Source organism: Heptranchias perlo, chromosome 32 (genome assembly GCF_035084215.1).
Source record: "Heptranchias perlo isolate sHepPer1 chromosome 32, sHepPer1.hap1, whole genome shotgun sequence".
Taxonomy (NCBI): Eukaryota; Metazoa; Chordata; class Chondrichthyes; order Hexanchiformes; family Hexanchidae; genus Heptranchias; species Heptranchias perlo.
Window position 1 is genome coordinate 20,854,482 of NC_090356.1, and position 19,928 is coordinate 20,874,409.

The window sequence follows — 19,928 nt, forward strand, 5'->3', positions numbered from 1 at the left end:
TCAGGGATGGACCATGCAAAGATGAGTGATGGGTGGAAATTGGAAACCAAATTAATGGAATTCTCAAATTTAGAGCTAGAGCAAGAAGCAGTACTGACTGTCGTCAATATAATGGAGGCAAAGGTCAAGAAGGAGGCCTGATCAGCACTGGAATAAAGGATGTTCCACATATCTCAAAAAAAGAAAATCACAGCTGGGACATAACTGGGGTCCCAGTGTGACACCTTTTATCTGAGGAAGTGGAGTTAAAGGAGTAGTTGTTCAAGTGGAGAGAAGGGTGGTGATGAATGGGAACTAGTTGGACCGCTGTTTGAGGAAGAGGCTGCTCTGGTAATGGATGGAGGTATAGAGGGAATGTACGTCCATGGTGAAAAGGAGATGATTGGGGCCAGAGAAACTGAAATTGTCAAAGTGGCAGAAGGGGTCAGAAGAGTCGCTGGTATAGGTGGGTAGAGATTGGTCAAGGGGGAGAGGTGGGGAAGAATAGACTCAAGATAAGAAGAAATTAGTTTAGTGTGAGAGGAGCAGGTTCAAACAATTGGTCAACTGGGAGAGTCCTGTTTGTGTATTTTGAGAAGGAGGTAGAAATGCACAGTGCAGAGTTGGAGAACAAGAAGGTTGAGGCAGTTGGTGGTGGGTGGGGAGCAAAGAGATCTCCTTAAGAGATAAGATTTTTAACAGTCTAATTATGTTTTAGTGTTTGGTAGTGAGGTCATGATAGAGGCGGATGGAGCTGTCGTCAGCCTCAGCCATGAAAATGACCGTCTACCATATGACAACAGCAGGTTTGCTGATGATGTTTGATTAACTAATCTTACATTTTAGTTGAATTGTTTGATATCTGATTGGCAGCAGATTACCTGCAACACTCGTGTTGGACCATCAGGAATGACACGCAAAGACAGAACTCCTGAGCCAGGTCTCATCTTCTGGTTTATAAACTGTTGCTCAATTGGAACTGGTTCTAGAAGGCCAAGGGAAGGTTCTGGACCCAATACTACCTCCGCTCCATCGTATAAGCATTTTTTTGCCTAGATAAATGAGCACAGATTCAAGATACAGTTCACTGACAATCAATGCCCTCACAAGCACATTAGAAAGATTGCGAGGAAAAAGGTCAGAACAAATGTGTGGCATGGGGCAACATCCCTTGATAATTTCATAAACGTATATACTTGCTGCCTAAAGTATGCTAACCTGCACCAAGTCCTACTCACCCATCACCCCTGTGCTCGCTGACCTACATTGGCTCCAGGTCCACTAACGCCTTGATTTTAAAATTCCCATTCTCGTGTTCCAATCCCTCCATTGCCTTGCTTCTCCCTATCTCTGTAACCTCCTCCAGACCTACGAGTAGTCTGTGTTCCTCCAACTCTGGCCTTGTGCATATCCCCCACTCCCTTCGGCCTACCATTGGTGGCCGTGCTTTTAGTCATCCAGGCCCTAAGCTCTGGAATTCCCTCCCTAAACCTCTCCGCCTCTCTGTCCTCCTTTAAGACCCTCCTTAAAACTACTAATGTTGATCATGCTGAACAAATGCAAGTTGTTGTTGTAACCTGTATTGCAATTTTGCATGCAAAGTCCTGGAAACAGTGGAAATGCCAGTTTCTGACCAGATCTGAACAATAAATCACTTGCCTGCCCATGTGACCTGCTCTCGTAGCCATATAAATACTGTGGCTACGAGAGCAGGTCAGAGGCTGGGTATTCTGCGGCGAGTGACTCACCTCCTGACTCCCCAAAGCCTTTCCAACATCTACAAGGCACAAGTCAGGAGTGTGATGGAATACTCTCCACTTGCCTGGATGAGTGCAGCTCCAACAACACTCAAGAAGCTCGACACCATCCAAGATAAAGCAGCCCGCTTGATTGGCACCCCATCCACCACCCTAAACATTCACTCCCTTCACCACCGGCGCACTGTGGCTGCAGTGTGTACCATCCACAGGATGCACTGCAGCAACTCGCCAAGGCTTCTTCGACAGCACCTCCCAAACCCGCGACCTCTACCACCTAGAAGGACAAGGGCAGCAGGCGCATGGGAACAACACCACCCGCACGTTCCCCTCCAAGTCACACACCATCCCGACTTGGAAATATATCGCCGTTCCTTCATTGTCGCTGGGTCAAAATCCTGGAACTCCCTTTCTAACAGCACTGTGGGAGAACCGTCACCACACGGACTGCAGCGGTTCAAGAAGGCGGCTCACCACCACCTTCTCAAGGGCAATTAGGGATGGGCAATAAATGCCGGCCTTGCCAGCGACGCCCACATCCCGTGAACGAATAAAAAAAAAATAAAAGGAAGGACACTGTCATTCAGGGTCGTTACCTAGGATAGCCAACCAATCTTAAAAATATAATAACGTAGGCAAACAACTTTATTATAACACTTCAACATCCTAAATAAAATGTACTGAATTGCACTTTTTGGCAGAATTCTGCTTGTTTTGTCAATACTACTGACATTCAGAAGGCAAATGATGGTGGGATACTAACACTGTGCATCCACCCCCACACACCACCCCAAACCCATGCCATCCTTCATCAGAGGGCTGAACAGATCCGTTCATAGATATGTCTACTAATCCCATCAATATCGATCTTGAGGCATGTAGGAGGGGAATCTCTCTTTGGGCAACTTATCCTTCCCCAGATAACTTGGGCAAAACTGGCAAACTCTCTTGGGACCCAAAGAACAAATGTCAATCAAGGTTGTAGTTCGAACTTGAGTCTTTTTGTAGGCAGCCCTATGTTCCACTTTAACTACGGAGCAGTCAAAAAATATATTTTTACTTGGAAAGTAGTATTAGCTTGTCACAAGCCTATCTTCACATCAGGTCTTGTCTATGTAACATGCCACTGCAAAGTAACTAATTGTACGTGGAGTGCTTTGAGGTATTTCTGATCGGTGTGATAAGATACTCTATAAATACAAGTCCTTCTTTCTCTAAATAAAACTGTCTGTAGTACCAAACCATACAGACCAGAAGGCATCAAGTTTGATTCTAATATTAGCTTATCTCAGCCAGAGCAACAGTTGGAGTGCTACAACTGGCCTTAGTGTCACGGAGCCAGAGAAAAGGAAAACATTGTTATTTAGTGATTCTTGCTGAAAAGTGCATGTGCGGATGTTGGGTGAGAATAGGATCAGGATCAAGGGTGATACCCAACACGCTCTATCTAACACACATGAAGAATAGTCACAAGAGCAAGGTACTGGAGGGACTACCCATGAAACAGGAAATCAGAAGAGAACAAAACTTTTTAAAAAATGAAACTAGCTGCTTTGTGGTAGCAGGATGATAGTTGCCAGATATTTTAGTGACTTCAAATTTCCTGAATATCAGTGGCTTTGAAGAATGCCAAGCATCTGCAATAAGAAGTACAATCCTCGGTTATATTATTCATATTTTCCTTTCCCTTTTTAGGTTCCCAGCATCATACATTATTCTTGCTATGACAGACTGGGCACCAGACCTGCTTCCAGGCCTCAACCAGTCTTGCGCTTGAGTAGGCTTCTAATTAGGTATTGCACAAAAACAGTTCAGGAATGGTTGGGTCAAACCTGCATCCAACCCCTCAGTGCCATAGCCACCTTGGCCACAAACAGTCTTTCAGTAAATCACAATGCTGGGAGTGTGAAATGTTCATTCTAATATGGCCCTGTAAAGTCACAGTTCTACTGTCTACATAAGCTTACATCTGATGAGGCTCCATGCTGGGAGCCTCGATTTGCAAAACTGACATGTACTACAATGCTGAAAAATACCTGAAAAAGTGCACAAATATAGATTTTGTCCTTTTAAACTTGGATTTCCTGAGCATTTTGAGCAAACACTAGGCTGAAGTACTGTTGGTTACTGATCTGCCACTGGGGGAAATAATGGGTGGGAGCTTGTTAACGTAATGAATTAAGAGCATCATACAAAAGGTGTATTGGCTACAGTTGGGTTTTACTGTAGTGTGTTCATATCAATATGCGAAATAAGCCCAGTGACAATAAGGAAGATCCTGAAATTCTCCTGTGAGACTTTTTTTCCCCTCTCATTTTCTCAATATGCAGACTGTGAGGATAGATAGAGCCAAACTGACTGTTGAGTCGGTAGTGAATCCACATATCAATGGCTGAAATAGGACCATGTGAAGGATTATTCTGCCAGGGTCGTTGTTTTTACCTGTACTACCAGGCCTGACATGCCGCAGGTCAGACGCCCGTCTCGAAAATACCACGTCTGCGTATTGTTGCGACGCCGTTCTGGCTTTTTCAGCACGAGTGGCTCATATCTACAACAGAGAGAAAGTGAGGGGGATATTATATTTATGTATTAGTAATTCCCATACACACTGGGCAATTAAATATAAAGCACTCAAGTGTAGCTTTCTTGTTTGCCCAATGGATAAATATACAGCAAAATGTAGTAATAAATTACAGGTACAATACCCATTCAGCGCGAAGCCAGGATGACGTTGGGCCGTTACAATTCCTCACAGCATCTCTGAACTAATACAGGAAAAATTACTTAGGGCTTTTGGTTCCAATCGCAATTCAGTGCTTCCTGCCGGAATGTGCAATTGTGGACATTCAGAGATAACAGGTTCAAGTTAAACTGTGATGCTGTCCCATCTGCTAGTTGAACGCCACCTCTGACGCCTAACAGGCCACGTGGGGAATGAGCTGTAGATCTGCTTCCTACCACACTGCTACTTTTTAATTATGAGCTTTTTGGTGGTATGATATAAGGAAACTAGGGCAAAAATACTGCACGCTATTTCTAATGACCCAGAATTTAGTCATATTTTCTGGTGGTCTAAACCTAAACTCCAGACGTTGCACCTGAGGCCATTGGTACTGGGAATCTCTACAATCACGTGACATACTAAGGAGTCCACAGAGTTTTTTTGCCGTTACTCTGCAGACACAAACTACAATCAGGAACTCTTGTCAGATTTTGCAAGGACATGGTGATGGGGGGCGGGGGATGGGAAAAAAAGCCTGCAATCAGTAAAGATTGAAGAATGGCCACTTCGGCGAGGAACTGGAGGGCTGACAGTGCAAGATTCATTGCTTTCGAAAGAGAGAAAACCTAGGAAGGTGTGGGATGGCTGGATTGGAATCTCATTATGTGGGAAAGCCATAGGGATGAACTATACCTTATTCCTTCCTTGGAAGGGCACATTGTTGCACTGAACTGTGCCAGGGAAAATTCAGCAAGATGTTCTACAACCATCAAGAAAAGGCCATTTAGCCCATACAGTCCAGTCCTTTCACAGATTATGACCAGTCTCCCTTATTTAGATTCTACCCCATCTATTTAACATCCTGTGGAAAAGATTTTCCTAATCCCCAAAGGTAATCAAGCAAAACACTGGAATATTCTGTCATCCTCACACTTCACTTCATTCATTAAAGGCAACATAGAGGGCTGATGACAGTTAAGTGACATACTGGAAACTATTACTTCCCCTAAAACACCTCTAGCAATAAACAGAAATTGCTGCCACTATCACTGGACAATGATCAGACTGGGAATTAAATCTTGAATCTTTTGGTCATTGCTGAACCATACAGACACTAATGTAAAGGAGATAATTCTCCCCTTAGAGAACACAATGACTTGGTTTACAATTCCGCACAGCCTTTCAATTGCTCAAAAAATCTGGATGCTTTTGGTCCCTATGAGAATGTTAAAGTTTAAATTCCTTTCAACAAACATGCACTTTGTGACAGGTAAGTAAACTATAACGTCTTCCCCTTGTTCGCCTTGCCCTAGCTTACCTGTAGTCAGTGACAGCAGCCAAGTCTGCAATGTCCAGGACCAATCCAGAGTTTGACTGTCTACTGGAGGAGGGTTTGTTGGGGTTATGAGGAGGAGAAGAGCCCTCGTGGCATATCATCCCACTACCAGTCATACGCCAAAGCTGTGATCTTTTACCAGGTTCCTGGATTTATAAAAATTGAAGCATTATTTTACTATGCATTATGGTTAAAGCACTGAACAAAACACGCTATAACTGTGACTTACACAAGCTAAGTAAAGCATAACTAAATATTTCTGTCATGCAACAAATTTAGTTTAACTGCAATATTTTCCCCTGACCCCTCCTAATGCATCTACACTTACTGGGGTATGGTTTCAGGGCATTGGCTACTTCTACTACCTTGCCCAATTGGCTATTCTTTATGTGCAAGTCTTTACACTGTGTGCCACTTGGCTATCCAACCATAAAGAGCATTGCAGCCAAGCTCAATCCTATCCTCACTCAATGGTTACTCACACGTGTGTTCCAGATGGGAGTCACTGGATAGCGATCAGGAGTAGGAACCTTGATTTATCCCCCCGCCCAGCCCACTAAGCCATCAGGGAATTCTTGGACACCCCAAACCACACAGCTCGACCTTTCAATTAAGTTTGAAGTAAACAGGAACATAGGACTACTGATTCTCTGTTGCACTCTCACAGGACGTATAATTTTAAGCTACAAAGCTTAGTTCTTTTAAAAAGTTTCTGTTTACCGTAGGTCTTCCCTACTCAGTACCAACCTGATCAACTCTTTATTAACAGGCCTATAACTACTATATTGGTTTTGCTCCACTCTTCCTACTGCTGTTCTCAACTCCCTCATCCTATTGCTATTCTGACTCAACTCACCAGCTGCACTGAGGTGCAAGTGCCTGTGATTGAATCCAGCAAAGACCACTATTTTTCTCCCCTCCATCAAATACACCCTTGTATATAGAATAAAAATACACAGCGAGCCAGCAATGAGTGGCTAACACAATAGTTAAAAAGAAATTAAAACTGGCTCCTTCCGAGGCTCAGTTTATTAAGTCACTGCCTGGTGAGCTACTGAGCATTAGAGATCAAGAAGGTCCTCAGTACAATCCTTGGTCTGTGCTGAATTAGCCTTTTTGTGAAGGAGTGCTACAATTGACGTCAGTGCCCTGGGCTGGGAAGGGGGGGAAATTGCTGTGTGATTAGAATGGAATTGGGCTCAGCTGTGATATTCTCCATGGTCAAACAGTCTGCCAACAATCAAAGTGTAGGCCTCTCCATGATGAAGCGCCATTCGGGTGAAGTACCAGAAAGCTGCTGAAGAGCTGGAACCGTACCCCAACAAGTGTCAACATCTTCTGGAGAGGAAGGGGGAAAGTGTACGTACACGCGTGTGTTTTGGAAGGGGCACAAAAAATTTACAAACTTACTTGTAAGTTGTATCTATGGCTTCTGTTCAATGCAAACTGCCTGGGTGAAAATGTTCCTTGCAACAAAGTTGAAAAAAAAACAGTTGAAGGTAAGGGGCCGGATTTTGCTGTGAGCAGCACTTGCCCATAGACTTTCTATGAGCTTTTGCTCGGCAAGTTCCTGTAAATTAGAGAGCTAAAAATCACGGAGCCCTCTACAGGGCATCTGGGACCTGTGTGAACAGGGCAAGCAGCTGTGTATCTCCTTAAGCAATCAGATTGAAGCATCATTAATAACAGCACAGAGTCTGAACCAGGAAGCGTAGGTTAGAACAGTGAATTCAGTGTCAAATCAGGTACAGTAAGGGTAAGAAAGATTGAATTAAGGGACAGAGATAAAAGAGACAGAAAAAAAGTAAAAAAAATGCATTTACCTTTTTTTTTTAAAATGTCCAACAATAATTAAAATCTGAAGGAATGGGACTCTACATTTGTAAGAGTTAATTTTCAGTGCTAGAGAGGCTGTTTAGCAGCAATAAGACTTACCACACTGATAAAAGGGTACAAGACTTGAAATTACTTGACTTAACTTTTTTTGGCAAGCTTAGTCCGTATCTATCAGGAACTTCACGCCGTTCAGTAGATTTGAACGGAGAGCCAGACAGCGAGATGCCGTCTTCGTGCAGCTTTTGGAGGAGCTAACAGCGCTCTCCGTTATTCATGTGCAAATCGGACAGCAAGTTCTGGATTTCCGCATTTAACTGCGTACACGTGGTCGCTGGAAGTTACTGTCCGACTTGCACACGAATAATGATGAGCGCTGTTAGCATCACCGCTATTTTTACAGCAAAATCCGGCCCAAGATTTCTACACAGATGTAATTTTTTTTTTAACCTTTTTCTTTAGAATCACTCTTCCAGTTTTGGGTGCAACATCCAGAACTAATTCCGCAAATCTAATATTTTTCTTTCCTGAACCTGGAGCAACTGGCCTCCCGGAAGATTCCATGAGCCTGATTTAAAAAAAACATAAATTTAACATCTGAGATTTCATTAAGAACAACCTTGCATTTATATAGCACCTTTCACAACTGTAGGGTGTCCCAAAGCGCTTCACAGTCAATGAAGTACTTTTAAAGTGTAGTCACTGATTTAATGTAAGCAAACGCAGCAACCAATTAATGCACAGCAAGGTGCCACAAACAGTAATGAGATAAATGATCAGATAATCTGTTGTGGTGGTGTTGGTTGAGAGATAAATGCTGGCAAGGCACAGGGAGAACTGCCCTGCTCTTCTTCAAATAATACCATGGGATCTTTCCACCTGAGAGGGCAGACAGGGCCTCCGTTTAACATCTCATCTGAAAGATGGCACCACCGGTAGTGCAGCACTCCCTCAGTACTGCACTGAAGTGTCAGCCTAGTTTATGTGGTCAAGACTCTGGAACCCACAACCTTCTGACTCAGAAGCGCTGAGAGTGCTACTACTGAGCCATGGCTGACACGACATTAGCTCACACTATATATTATTTTAATTTTTAAATTAATAATGTGATATTTTAGTTATAATATAAAGCTACTTCTAACACTGCAGAAACCACCAAGAGTATAAGGATCACAATTATAAACACTGTTATGCACTACAATTCATTATTTCACAGTCCTGTCACTCAAGATCTTTAAACAGTGATCAGAAGAAATTTAGGGGGCATCTTTCAGACTTTGTTTCTCTACTGAACCAGAAATTTAGATGCGCAGAATATGATCTGCTGACCATTTAAATTAACGTTCAGAAAATATTGTTCAGAGTGTGTCTGAATTTCCAATATGCGCCATCACTGGGCAAGGTTCCCTGTCGGGAGCACAAAGTTGGAAACTTATCCTTTTCCTCTTCTGAGCACTGAATTCCATTGAAACTAGGTAACTTGAAGCTGAACATTTTTCCCAGAATATACGTCTCAGCTCCCCTCTTACTTTAAAAGGCTTACTGAGTGTGTTCTGGGCTCTGAGCTCACAGTTGAGATTCTCTTGCTTCCTCCAGAACCATGCAGCAATAGCTTTGCAGTAGATCTGGCCCCCTTCATTTACATATCTCTCCCATTCAACTCGTAAATACTCCGCTCCATGGCCAAGGAGACTTGACTTTTCCTACTTTCTTGTGGGAGAGCCATCCGGCGTCTCTCCAGAAGGTACTGTGTATGTGGTCACTTGTGCAAACATGTAAATCTGCAGCATAGTATGTCAGACCACTAAAACAGTGGATGGAGTTAGGATACAGATCAGCCATGATCTCATTGAATGGCGGAACAGGCTTGAGGGGCTGAACAGCCTACTCCTGTTCCTATGTTCCTAACACGCTGTACCACCAGCTGAGTTGATCTTGGTATGGGAAGAAACTGAGAGATAGCACAGGACTCATTAAAGTGTTTAATGCTTCCAAAACAAAAATTATGTAGGTTCCTTCTCCAGCAAGACTTATTCTTAAAATCTTCCCTCTGACTATCTACTTTGACTACACACTAAGAGAACAGATTTGAATACACAGCTATGGAAATAGCTTCTGTGAGCTGTAGCGCAATAATATATGCAGCCAATGATATTGAAACAATTACACCTTTAGCTGAAAATGCCTTTTGAAAGCACCATGACAACGGTTCGAGACACCACCTCAAGCTCTTAAAGTTGTACCCAATTCATTAAAACCAATAGAGAACTTTAAAAAGCTGACTGGAAATTTAATTCAGGCAGCAGAAATCTGAAGCCTACCCAGAGAAGGTATGCGTGGCAGCGATGTAGATGAAATTTTCATAGTGAAGCTGGTTAGATTCTTTGAAATCATTCATATCACAGGTAATTTCCGATGAGCCTGCCCCTTTCACTGTCAGCGTGATGAAAGGCTGAAGGACGGGCTCGTCCCAGGCATAATCCAGTGAGGTGGCTGATTTTACCTCTGTCTTTAGCCTTGGCTCTGCTACGCCATGTTGGTTGAAAATAATTGCGACCTGATACAGCAGAGAAAGAGGAGAGATCAGGAACGTGCTGTGAAGGCTGAACACATGTTTCACTACTCCAGGACATTGGACATTGGTATAACAGTCCTTTCTCTAGCCGTTTGCACCTGCCAGACAGCGGAAATGGTTATACTGTAGCACTTTCAAAATTACCATGAACAAATAGGAATCAGTGGTTGAAGCACAAAAGCAGAAGAACTGCAATTTGGAGGTGATTTGATCTTAGGACTCAATACATGATAACAAGAAAAATGAACCTACCCTCTACCAATTGGCATGCTGGGTTCCTAAACACTGAGCTACCTAATTTAAATTGCTGCAGGTTCAGAGATTCTTGTCTCCCTCGTTACTTTTTAACAATGTTTGCAGTCACATACTGTGATGCTGAAACAAATACGGTCAAAAATTGACTTGAATGAAAAGAAGAATTTTAGTGCTGTTATATTAACCCAGTACTAATAGAATCACAGAATCATAGAATGGTTACAGCACAGAAGGAGGCCATTCGGCCCATCAAGCCTGTGCCGGCTCTTTGTAAAACAATCCAGTTAGTTCCCGTAGCCCTACAAATTTTTTCCCTTCGAGCATTTAGCCAATTCCTTTTTGAAAGCCACAATTGAATCTGCTTCCACCACCCATTCAGGCAGCGCATTCCAGTTTTTCCTCATGTCGCCTTTGGTTCTTTTGCCAATCACCTTAAATCTGTCTCCTCTGGTTCTCGACCCTTCTGGGAACAGTTTCACTTTATTTACTTTATCTAAACCCCTCATGATCTTGAACACTTCTATCAAATTTCCTCTCGACCTTCTCTGCTCAAAAGGAGAACAAAGACAAAAGCAGTTTTAAATAAAATTGTGTATTTTACTTGCCTGCGCTCTTTTCTCGCCATCCTCTCTCTCTTTAATTTGAATGTCACATTATTTCTAACTAATATAATCTATTCTATACTGTTTTAACCTAATTTTTAAAGTTTAAAATTCCTTGTCTTTTTTCTTGTACCCGTCAGATCCAATTTGGAGGTGAAACAAATGGTTGAAACTTCCTCCAGAGGTCGGTTTTTGAACCAAGTAAGTGCCAAAGGTCTAAAAATTGACTTGTTCTGTTAGACATGATCAGTCAACTTTGTATAAATGTTAACAGGTCAAACACATAACACTTCTGCAGGATGAGTCATCTTCTATTTGTGGTGACTACGAACAGATGAGATAAATTGTTTGCAATTAGTTTTGTGCTTTCTCCTTCAGGATACATGAGGAGTTGTAATTGCAAACCTTGAATTGTACTGTACAGCTGAGGTAAAAATTGCCCATAGTGATTTACCTCTGAAAGGTTGTCAATGCGGAATGGTGGTGGCAGCTGTTCAGAGTTACTGAATGCAATATGGTACGTTGCTCCTTTCAGAGTGATCTCCACTCGCAGGAGGTGACAGATGCCCTGAGTATCTCTGCAAAGAAAAAGATAGCAATCAGTGGGTCAGAGGCAGCTTGTTGCATGGCAAAAAATAACCAGAAATGAGAAAGAACAGGCCCCGTAAAAGAAATACAATTTTAAATCAACATCAAGTCTTTTTGATTGAATATGGCAGTGAGAGCCAACTCCCATGAACTCAAAGTTCTTGCTAAAAAATATTCTCTGCTTACCCCTGCTTTTCTGAAGGTGATTCAGGCTGGGATACTTCCACGGGGAGAGGTCCTGCAATAATTTGCCCACATATCTATTCTTTATAGACAGTGAGAACAGATGGGATATTTAATCATGAGGTTAAAACTCCAACCCTGATTTTGTTCTTACACACAAATTTCCCTCAGGAATTGCTGCAGAAGACTCAGGAATGGGAATCTTGGCCAATTTTCCACTCACTAGTCTGAGGATGTTGAGGCCAAACGTACCACATTTATTGCCATTGTGGCTTAAATTTAGTAGCTCGGTAGATCAAAGCTGTGTCTGTATCCCACAATACACAATGCCTTTACCCACAGAGCCAATAGGGGAGGGTGTCCAGTCATTGCTAAGATGCACATAGTAAGTGTTAATAAGCCTTTTGTGTTCTGCACATTAGTCTTTTATTCAGACCTGTAAACACGCCACAGTTTCATCACAATGACTACAGTGTATATAAATTTTACAGGATACTAGACAAAATGGCACAGGACCTAACCAGTACTTGAAGAAAAATATTAACAGATGTTGAAAAGCTTAATAGAAAATGCAGTAAATGGTGAAAAATATTCCAAACTTGTGCCATTGGCCTTGTAATCATGGGTGCCAGAGAAATGTTAATTTAAACCTTCTTTTGGAAAGAAGATTGTGAAAAATAATCTCTAAAGGGTCAGTTATACTACAGGGACTTGAATGAAACCAGTATCTGTACAGCAAAGGTCTCCAAACTGTGGCTCATGAGTCACAAAGATTCAGTTCCTCTGTTCCACAATAAAAGTTGCTACAACTTTGGATTTTTAAATGCAGAGTACTACCAATGAGAGAATGTATTTCCACTGTCCTCTTCCACCAATCAGAAAACAACATTTTTCAGTTCACCAGCTGTTTAAAAATCCAAGTTAAAATACAAAAAAAATCCCAAACACCAGAAAGTAGACGACAGATCCTGGCAACATCTAATCACAGAGAAAATTTCTTCACAAGGGTCAGCAGAGCCAATGGTACTGTAATCCACACATCTGTTAACACAGATTGCTACAAATTCCAGAATATCCAAAAATCAATGATGTGAAAAGGGTAACAAACACTGGGCTCGATTTTAGGGTCGGGTTTCCGGCGGGTTACCAGCGGGGTGGCCCCGAAAATCCCGATCTCCGGTCACGTGACCGGATCGCGACGAAATCCCGGCCACTTCCGGGTACCGCGCTGACGTGCGGGGCTGCGCGAGCAAGCCCCGCTGGTGGGAATCCCGCAGGCAATTAAAGCCAGCGGGGTTCCACTTGAGAGTACTTACCTTGCTCGTTGTGGTCAGTTAATGAGCTGAAGCAGCTGTCAAAAGAGGAAGTGTGGGATTTTCGGTTCAAGGCAGTGAGTTTCCCACACTGGGGGAAACAGTCCCTCCTCAACCAGGTGTGTTGCAGCCAGCAGCCTGTGGCAGGTGCCAAGGTGCGCTCCACGGGGGAGAGCCCTCACCCACGCAGGAGGCCACCGTGTCACATAGGGCAACCCCTGCCCCCCACCACCCCCCGCCAAGCCAGAGGACAGACCGACACGAAACCGCAGCCCCAGTCCGAGGACCCACACACCTACCCTGCACAACCCCTCAGACCAACACCTGCCAGTTGGGTGGTGTGTGGACACCCTCGGAGGACGAAGAGCATGACCAGCACCAGCAGCCTCGCAGTCCACGCCGTCCGCCGCAGGGACGTGGATCCCCCCAACACGGTGTTGTTGCACGCCCACCTGCACAGCAGGAGGGAGAGCTACCGCAGAGAGAGAGACGCGTCGCAGAGGGCACTACCCTCGCCACAGGGTCCACAGACTGAGGCGCAGCTCCCCGGACCTCTCCGAGCAGCAGTGCACAGGGAGGCGCAGATTCGCTCGACATGTAGTCGTGGAGATCTGCAACCTCTTTCATGCCGAGCTGCTCCTGGCTGGCCCCAGCACCAACTGCTTACCTGTCGCTGGCAAAGTCACCACTGCCCTCCACACCTTCTCCTCCGCATCCTTCCAGGGTGCAACCGGCTACACCGCCGATGTCTCTCAGTCGTCTGCGCGGACGAGCCCTGCAAATACACCTGCACCTACTCTGCAGTAACACGATGGGTGGCATCAGTGGTGGGTCCTCATAGTGATACCCAGGAGCGGGCATTATTGGACACAACGGACAGGATTCGCGGAGACATGGCAGTGGTGGTGTCAATATAATGTGTGCTGTTTGTTGCTCTGAAATTCAATATGGGTAACACCCATGACAAACCCTCAGACACCCTTGTGCACCCCCTTCATGCTGACGAGACGTTTGCCTTACCCTGCCTACTGCACATATGTGATGCATGCCCTGTGGCTGCAGCACAGGTGGTGGCAGGTTGAGTGAGGCTGGCCGTGAGGGAGATGCACGAGAGGGTGAGTATGGGATGGAGCCATGAGATTGTATGAGGATTGGGTCGCGTGTTAGTGGCAGGATGAGTACTGGCGAGGTGAGTAGGTGGAGGTAAGATGAGGATGGGGTGTGAGTGGGCATGAAGGGTGATGTGACAGAATAGTGTTGGCGGTGCCGAAGGAGATTTGGGGTGGGGGCAGTGTTGTGGCAGACGGAGTGTAGGGGAAAGACTTCGTGTTCTCACTGTGGCGGACCTACTGCGGTCATTGCAGCGCCTCCTGCACTGTATGCAGGTGGGCCATATGTTGGTGGCGCAGGTGACCCCCTCTGCCACCTCGAGCCAGGCCTTCTTGGTGGCAGAGGCAGGCCGCTTCCTCCCGCCCGCCGGGGGGAAGATCTGTGTCCTCCCCCTCCTCCTCACCCCATCTGATGATACCTGGGGTGAGGCATCATTAAACTGGGAGCAGCCTTCCCCCTGGGCTGCTCCATGCTGCAATTTGTCCCATTGGTTGCAGCATCTGTCAGTGGAGGACTGCCCCTTTAACTAGAGAGCCTCCAGCTGACAGATCGTACTGCGCATGCGCAGCCCGACCGATGCGCAGGCCAGCGCCGTGGACCCCGGAGGAGCAGGTAATTGATTCCTATTAGTGGGTTGCCTGCTACGATCGCGTGGGCAACCCACTAATTTCGCCGTTCGCGTTTTCGACGCTCCCGGAGGACCACCCGCTGGGAACCCGCAGGCCTGCTAAATTCGAGCCCTGGGTCACTGTTAGCAAGCTCCCAGTGTTGCCACTATTCCATCAGTGGTAGAGGGGCAGAAGCTCATGAGCCTGAGCTCACAGGTGGTAGATCTAAAGTTTTGACCTGACTGGAAAATAAACAAGATCCAACTCACCAAAGAGAAATGTAGAGGGTAAGAGAGCCTGGACCATTCTAAACAGGTTCCCAATATTAGTTATAGATTACAGCTTTTCATATGTGGCTCCATTATCGGCATGTAAGTACACCACAAAAGAAAAGTGTGGAACACTCCTGCTGTAAAGTGTGACAGCAGAATTCACCAGTTTCTGAATGACAATTCAATCTATACTAGGAGAGAGCCTGGTCCATAAACTAGGTTATCCCATTTCCTCTGGGGGGCTGTCCTCACCTCATGTTGATGTGGAACGAGTTGTTCTTGTTCACCTCAAAACCCCCCGACCAAGTGCAGTTGGAAATATCCATCAGGCGCACGCATAATAACTGATCATAATCATTCCTTGGCCAATGAAATACAACGCTGGCACCAGGTAGAGTTGAAATATAACCATCTGGATTGTGAGTGCCCTGAAACGGAAAGTTCAAATTAATTATATTATATTTTTGGTGGATCGGGGAGCTGCACTAACAGGCCAAAATACTGAACACGGCCTAGGCCACACCTTGTGCGTGGTGTCCAGTTCTGGTCAGTGGAGGGATGGAGGGAGGAAAGGAGGGGAAGGGGGAGAGAAAGAGAGGGGGGAGGGAAGGAAGGAAGGAAGGCAGGCAGGTACTTGCATTAATACAGAATTTCATCATGTCCTGAGGATATCCCAAATTGCTTCAAATCCAATGAAATACTTTTGAAACGTTGTCATCGTTGGTATATAGACAAACATAGCAGCCAATTTATATACAGCAAGGTCCCACAAACAGCAAATGAGATGAATGATTAGTTAAACTGTTTTTGGTGGTGTTGGCTGAGGGAGAGAAAAGTTGGCCAGGACACTGCAGGAATTCCCTGCTCTTCTTCATAGTACCATGGCATTTTTTACATCCAACTGAGTAGGCAGATAGGGCCTCGGTTAATCCAAAAGACAGCACCTCCAACAATGAATTATTCCCTCAGTACCGTACTAAAGTGTAGGTCTAGAGGTATTCAAATCTTGGAGTGGGGCTTGAGCCATGATCTTCTCACTCAAGGTGAGAGTGCTATCAAATGAGCTAAGCTGACACTCAAGAGCCACAAAACCGATCTTTAGCAGATTGAAGAATGAGTAATGAGCAAAGACTGGAGAAACCTGGGCTTTTCAACCTTGAAAAGAAGTGACAGAGATAAATTTATATAGGTATATAGATAAGATGGAAAACAGTATAGAAAAGGTAAATGCGGAAGAACTACTTCAAGCTAAACCGCAATAGTAAAACAAGGTTATAACAAAACAAAACAAGGTGATAACAAAACAAGGTGACGACAAGTTCAAATTAACAAAGGCAGATTTAGGACCGATGTCAGCAAGTTCTTGTTAACACAAAGAGGGACGAACACATGGAATGGACTTCCAGGAAAGGTAGTGGAGGTGAAAACCTTGTAATTATTTAAGAAGCAGTTGAAAGATATGACAGCAGGTCTGTAGGATCTTTAAGAACATAAAAAATAGGAGCAGGTGTAGGCTATTCTGCCCTTCGAGCCTGCTCCGCCATTCAATAAGATCATGGCTGATCTTCTACCTCACTCCACTTTCCTGCCCTATCCCCATATCTCTGGATTCCTAATGGATGAGCCAAGATGAGTTGAATGGCCTTCCATATCTGTATCTATCTTGTGCTGACACAGACATACATACCAAAGGAGCTCGAGAGACTAAATTGGACAGAGCATTCAACATGCAATATCCACACAGTGGATAAATGTTTTAGAAGGAATTGAAAGCAGTTCTGCAATATCACAGATGGACCAACTGATGACTAATTTAAGCCACTATCACTGATGGAATAAGCCCATTATATTGCATTAACTACTCCAGTATCATGGCCCTGGGTCTGCTCAAGTTATTCATGTTATTTTTTCCACCACTACAGCCTGAAAACTACTATATGCAATGCTATCATATGAATGTTTCAAGCACTATCAAACTCCTCTCTGCTATTTTAGCAGACGGCTCAATGTAGCGGAGAGAGGAATTCAATAAATGTGTTCAACGTTCTATGATAATAACCCTTGCAGTAAGTTCTAGGCTTCCTCTGTATTCAGTAATAAACTTTATTTTAAAACACAAATATCAATTTAATGGGAGCATGCTGTCATTGCGATGTTGAAGCACATTCCTACCAGGCCTCTGGCGAACTCTCGTTGGGCGAAAGCCAGCTTGTGGGAAGATTTGTTGTCTAGTAGGTATCGGGGTGCAAAGGTCACAATGTTGGTATCTCTGTAGCGTCCTCTACCTTTCCTGATATCAATTCCTGAAATAGACAGATGAAGATTGGAGATCACAAGTAACCAGAAGTAGTAATTACTACACAAGCTCCATTGTTGTCTCTGGGCCAAATCTGTTACTGCCTGTGTTTGCCCTTCAACCCCCTAAAGATTTTCCCTTTGGGTCAGTAAAGTACTTTATTCAGACTCACCGATACTATAAATGAGTCCTGGCCTGTTCCCATGCTGAATCACTTTCACTGCTCGTACACCACTGCCTCCATCTAGAGAGAACTCCTGACACCAACCAGGTACTCCATCTGGATGGATCCCCCTCCCAATCCGCATGGTACACCTGCAGGGATCAGAGAGACTTGGAGGGTAAATCTGCTCACTCACACACACAGGTCAGTAAGACTGGAAGACTTAACAACCACAGATAGCATTGTTAATAAATTCACAGGTGATATTAAATTATGTGATAGCGTCAAGATCCTAGAAGAAGGAAATAAGATTACAACTGGATTTGGATAAATTGAAGAAGTGGGCCCAAGATTATTAAATGTCTTTTAATATAGATAAATGTATAGTTAGGAATATAGGTGCACATAATTTGGATATAGAGTATAGCATGAGTGGATGTAGGTTAAAAGTGACAGGAAGGGAGAAAGACTTGAGAGTGATCATTGATCATTCCCTAAAGATTCAAACACAGATTCAGGTGGCTGTGGCCAGAGCAAAAAGAACCCTGGGCTGTATTGCCTGGACTGTTCAGTACAAACTAGGAAGGATCATGTTAATAGGGTTATATAAGGCTTGGGTGAGACCTTACCTGGAGTACTATGCACCATTTAGGTCACCCCACCTCAAGTAGGACATTGTGGCTCCAGAGAAAGGTAAAGAGGATGATCTCCAGCTTAAGTTCACTGAGTTATGAAGACAGACTTTGTGCCTTAGGTTTTGAATTGCTGGAGAGGTGTAGACTTAGAGGGGATCTGACTGAATTTTAAAAAATTATTAAGGGCATCATTAACATACAATTAGACAGATTGTTTAAGGTGAAGGGGGCAGGTAGATTTGGGCTATCCATTTAAATTGAGAAAGCAGCGAGTGAGGTTGGACATGCAAAAGTTTTATTTTCCTCAGATGATGATTGACCTGTGGGAACTGCATTCCCCAGATGGTAATGAGGACTGACTCCTAGTCCTTCGAGAAGCTATGTGATTAAACAGAAGGAAGGTAAGATTCTGGGTGAAAATGAACAGATTTGGGGCTTCCTGTTAGTCTTTGAGGGGCTGGAAAGGAATTTTTGACAAAGGTTTCCTGAATGGGCTATAGCTGTCTGTGTTAAGAACATGAACATAAGAAATAGGAACATAGGACAGGAGTAGGCCATACAGCCCCTCGAGCCTGCTCCGCCATTCAATAAGATCATCTACCTCAACCCAACTTTCTTGCTCTATCCCCATATCCCTTGATTCCCTTAAGAGTCCAAAACAAGCACACCGAGGAGGTGGAGCACAAGAAGGGTGGGTACATGGGGATAAATCCATCAAAAAAAATGGAGTGAGCGTGTTAAATGCCCAATAGCCTTTTCTTGTCTGTAAGTAGATAATATAAGCAACATTTTAAGCTGGTGATTCTTAAAACTAGATTGAAGTGTACATGCTGGGCTTCCCTAATGGCTGAGCTACACAGACTATGAAGTACCAGGTTTGAGTCAACTAATCTCAGCCCGGGTAGCAGTAGAGGCACAACAATTCACTTCAATGCCCTTTGGTTAGAGAGGTGAATATCAAATAGGTCTTAATTACTATCCAGTGACCACTGCTGAAGTTGCACTTATTTGGAAATTGGGTAAGGACTCCAATTCCCCGTGTTCAGTTGTCAACAATCATTTTATCAGCTCACAGTGGAAGAATAGTCATTGGGCTGTGTATGGAGGGTGACCAGTAACATTAAAACTGCATCACAGAAAGCAATCAATTCTTTCAGGACATGTGAAAGGTGAGGGGAAGAGGGGAGGGAAGGAAAGAGAGGGGGGGAAGCAGGAGGAATAAATTGCATGCATGCCATTTCATCGTGCTATACGGAGTTATACAGACTAGGAAGGTTGTGACTTTGATTCCTGATCTGTGCTGATTTAACCTCTCTCAATCTTGGCTGTGGGTGGGGTGGAAGTAAGATTGTAATATTCATAGGGAAGGACCATTAGTCAAGGTTCTTGGTCCTGGTCACCATTTGCTAATTCTTGCTGGAAAGTACACATGTACTTGGTTGAGGACAGAATTGAAACAGCTGTAATAATGCTGCTGCTCGTACATCAAGAATTTGATGTGAGGTACTGGATTGTTGCTGGCACCCATGAAACTGTACCCCAACATAACATTAATTGTCACCTTTAGGAAAGAAGGCACAAGGGAAATGTATATGTAAGTTTAAGAAAATAAAAATTAATTGCAAATCTGTACAACTACGAAGTTAGAGTTACAAGGTAAACAGGGGTTGGTTTCATAAGAGAATGAGTACAGATATT

The 19,928-nt window shown here is 44.0% G+C and overlaps 1 protein-coding gene across 4 annotated transcripts in view; it reads right to left on the reverse strand.

Moving 5' to 3' along the window:
• vps13d (vacuolar protein sorting 13 homolog D) overlaps positions 1-19,928 on the reverse strand; it is a 229,771-nt gene that overhangs the window by 79,825 nt on the left and 130,018 nt on the right. For all 4 annotated transcript variants that reach the window (XM_067970599.1, XM_067970598.1, XM_067970597.1 and 1 more), the window contains 9 exons: positions 17,605-17,747; positions 17,309-17,439; positions 15,389-15,564; positions 11,517-11,640; positions 9,952-10,187; positions 8,081-8,198; positions 5,780-5,943; positions 4,179-4,287; positions 861-1,031 (listed from right to left, as the gene is read on the reverse strand). In XM_067970599.1, the coding sequence (XP_067826700.1) occupies positions 861-1,031; positions 4,179-4,287; positions 5,780-5,943; positions 8,081-8,198; positions 9,952-10,187; positions 11,517-11,640; positions 15,389-15,564; positions 17,309-17,439; positions 17,605-17,747 (1,372 nt within the window). The remainder of the gene's footprint in view (positions 1-860; positions 1,032-4,178; positions 4,288-5,779; positions 5,944-8,080; positions 8,199-9,951; positions 10,188-11,516; positions 11,641-15,388; positions 15,565-17,308; positions 17,440-17,604; positions 17,748-19,928) is intronic.